Raw genomic sequence first — 3,065 nt, forward strand, 5'->3', positions numbered from 1 at the left:
ATAATTATAAAAGTGGGCGATATTTATTAGATATGAAGACCATTAAAATCATAAATATTGAGATTAAGATTTATAAATATTTATAAGTTTTCTTATTTTTGTAATTTTTATTTCATTTCAAATATATATTAGCGACTTCTTTAAAAAATTGGCAAAATATATACATATATATTTCTTTAATATTTTTGCTTAATCGCAATTTTGATATTCTACAAATATTTTTTAATTTAACAAACTTTTAAACATAAAAAAATATATATAGATTCTGTTATACATATTGTTATTTGTGATAGTATAATTTTAAATAAAATTATCCATTTAAATAATATTTTTCACCGTAATAATTTAAATAATAATTTAATTTCTATCAAGATACCTTATATACCTATCCAATGATAGACAATAATTAAAACATATTATCATTGGGTATTATCTTCGTGCGAAATATTTTCAAGTTGCTTCTACATTTTCTAGATGACGCTACTTATGCAGACTCAGAGCAAAGAGCAGTGAAGTTGCCAGATCAGCTAGATGGCGACGGCAGTGTCGGCAGTTTCATTGCCGACTAATCGAGACTCGAGAAACCAAACCGGGGCCCGGGCCAGAATCATTGATCAGCGTAATTGCGATTGTTGGCGATTGCAAGCGAGAGAGGAGGGTTGTGATTTCGCGACGATTTAAGTTCTCAAAATATACGACAAAATTTGCAACGACACTGTACGGTCAATCGCAGAAACGTGCCATTGATGATTGACAAGAGGTCTTTCAGAGGGAAATCTTCTCGCGAAATATGCTGGCTTTGAAAGTAAGGCAGAAGAGCGCATTTGGCACCGCATAACTTCCAAGAGTTGCGAGAACGCTGCTTTTGGTTTCTAGGCGACCGTTGTTAGTTGCTCCTTTAGAAGCACTCGTATCCTTGGAAATTTCCTTCTGAGGAACAGCTCGGCCGCTTTCATCGAACCCGAAGGGAAGATGCCGTTCGAAGATGAAAAACGTAAGGAATCGCTTTCAGTGAATGATCAATTAAATGGAGAACACTTGAGGGACCGTAAAGTATTCTGATGTCTCTTTCCATTATTTTTGTAAATAGAAAAGTTCTTGAACATGCCGTCAGAAGAAAAGAGAAGTTTTTACAAGGGAGAGGTAACGGCTCTCGATCAGATTTCTACATGGTCAGAGTACTGGGATAAAAACAAATCTAATATTATCAAGACTGTGGAAAAGGCTGAAAAAGTTGATGAGGTCCTAGCTAAGAAAGTATGTATGTGGCAAGGAGACATAACGTCCCTTGAGATAGACGCAATTGTCAACGCTGCCAATTCGAGTCTTTTGGGAGGTGGTGGAGGTATAAGATATTTTCACAAATTTTGATTGGTTTAGCAGAAAAAAAACAGCTTTGTAACTATTGTAAAATTCTTTAATATAATTGATTTATTGATTATTTATTCAGATCCAGTAAGGAACTAAGGACAATGTTATATTGAAAGGTCAATTATATTAATGAATTTTACATTTTTATAACAGCTGCAAAGCTACTTTATCTGTTGAATGCAACCTTTGTATATTCGTAAGATATAAAATGCTTCTATGTATGAAATAATAACAAACATTTTAGTTGACGGAGCCATTCACCGAGCAGCAGGACCATATTTAAGGAAGGAGTGCTTGACATTAAAAGGATGCAGAGTTGGCGATGCTAAAATCACAGGGGGTTACAAGCTGCCAGCTAAATGTAAATAATTTGTTGCAAGAGTGCACAATCTATATCTTATTATAAAATTAACTTAATTAAATCGAGACAAAATTTTTTATTTATTTCAGATATTATCCACACGGTTGGTCCACAAGGTGAGAAACCGGATAAATTAAAAGAATGTTACGAGAATAGTCTCACTCTGGCTAAAGAGAATCGTCTGCGTACTGTTGCATTTCCATGCATATCAACTGGAATTTACGGATATCCACAAAGGCCAGCGGCCAAAGTAGCTATATCGACCGTTAAAAAGTTTCTCCTCGATAACAAAGATACTGTAAGATTGCACATGCACATTTATCAAATTGTTACTTCAATATTTACAATCAAAAGTACACGTAAAACTTTTATCATAATTTTTCAGGTGGATAGAGTCATCTTTTGCTTATTTCTGGACACTGATAAAGACATATATGAGGAGCTGTTGCAAAAATATTTTGCTCTTAATTAAATATTTGTTGAGAGATAAATTTCTACTTCAGCAAAATTCTTTACAACGTGTTTGGTGTTTTTTTTAAGATACTGTATTTGAAAAATATGTATTCATGTAGAATTATAATATACTAGGTAATTTGAGTTATATTTTTATTCATTTCCTATTTTGTTTTATTTCCAAAACCAAAACGAATCAATTCTAATCGCTATTCGCGATTCTAACGAGTTCGAACATTTTCCTCAATTGTTACAAGAAGTTAGTTATAACAAGTGTTTTTCACAAACAAACTTATATAATTTTAATCTTTGAACTTTAGCCGTCAAATTGAAAAAGTTGCTCAATTAATATATTTCTAGCTAAATATTTAAAATGCTCAATTTAAACTGAATCCTCGAATACCAATTAGAAAGATTTCTGAAAAAATGTTAGGATTTTAATAACATATGATGTTGCCGTGCATGGAATAAGAAAAAATTGTTGACTTTATATAATTAAAAAAAATTACATTTTGATTCTAAAAGAAATTCCTCCCATTTTCTTGAATTTGTAAATTCAAACAATATCTTATGTCGTGACCCTTAGGGATGTTGTCTCGATAGCAAATTAATTTTTATAAGATATCCGATTACAGTGTCATGATATAATCAACTTTGACAATAAAATTATATTATATATATAATAATATCATTTTAATAAATACTTAATCATTAAAAACATTTATATACTGCTAATTTCTCATATGATAGTTAATAGTTTTCAGTATACAATAATGCAGCGTGCCCGAATTTGCTAAAAATAATTTTGTCGTAAAATTAAAAATTGAATTTCGCGCGAAGTCAAAATATTTAAATAAATTATAAATAAATAATTAATAAT

At 31.0% G+C, this 3,065-nt stretch overlaps 1 protein-coding gene across 1 annotated transcript; it reads left to right on the forward strand.

The window, feature by feature from the left end:
• Positions 1-558: 558 nt before the first annotated feature.
• On the forward strand, positions 559-2,204 carry LOC108779885 (macro domain-containing protein CT2219). Its single transcript, XM_018547417.1, has 6 exons — positions 559-805; positions 877-994; positions 1,091-1,345; positions 1,616-1,732; positions 1,822-2,030; positions 2,118-2,204. The coding sequence occupies exons 1-6, from the start codon at positions 791-793 to the stop codon at positions 2,202-2,204; spliced, it is 801 nt and encodes a 266-aa protein (XP_018402919.1). The 5' UTR covers positions 559-790.
• Positions 2,205-3,065: the final 861 nt, after the last annotated feature.

This window comes from Cyphomyrmex costatus, unplaced genomic scaffold (genome assembly GCF_001594065.2).
Source record: "Cyphomyrmex costatus isolate MS0001 unplaced genomic scaffold, Ccosl1.0 scaffold639, whole genome shotgun sequence".
NCBI lineage: Eukaryota > Metazoa > Arthropoda > Insecta > Hymenoptera > Formicidae > Cyphomyrmex > Cyphomyrmex costatus.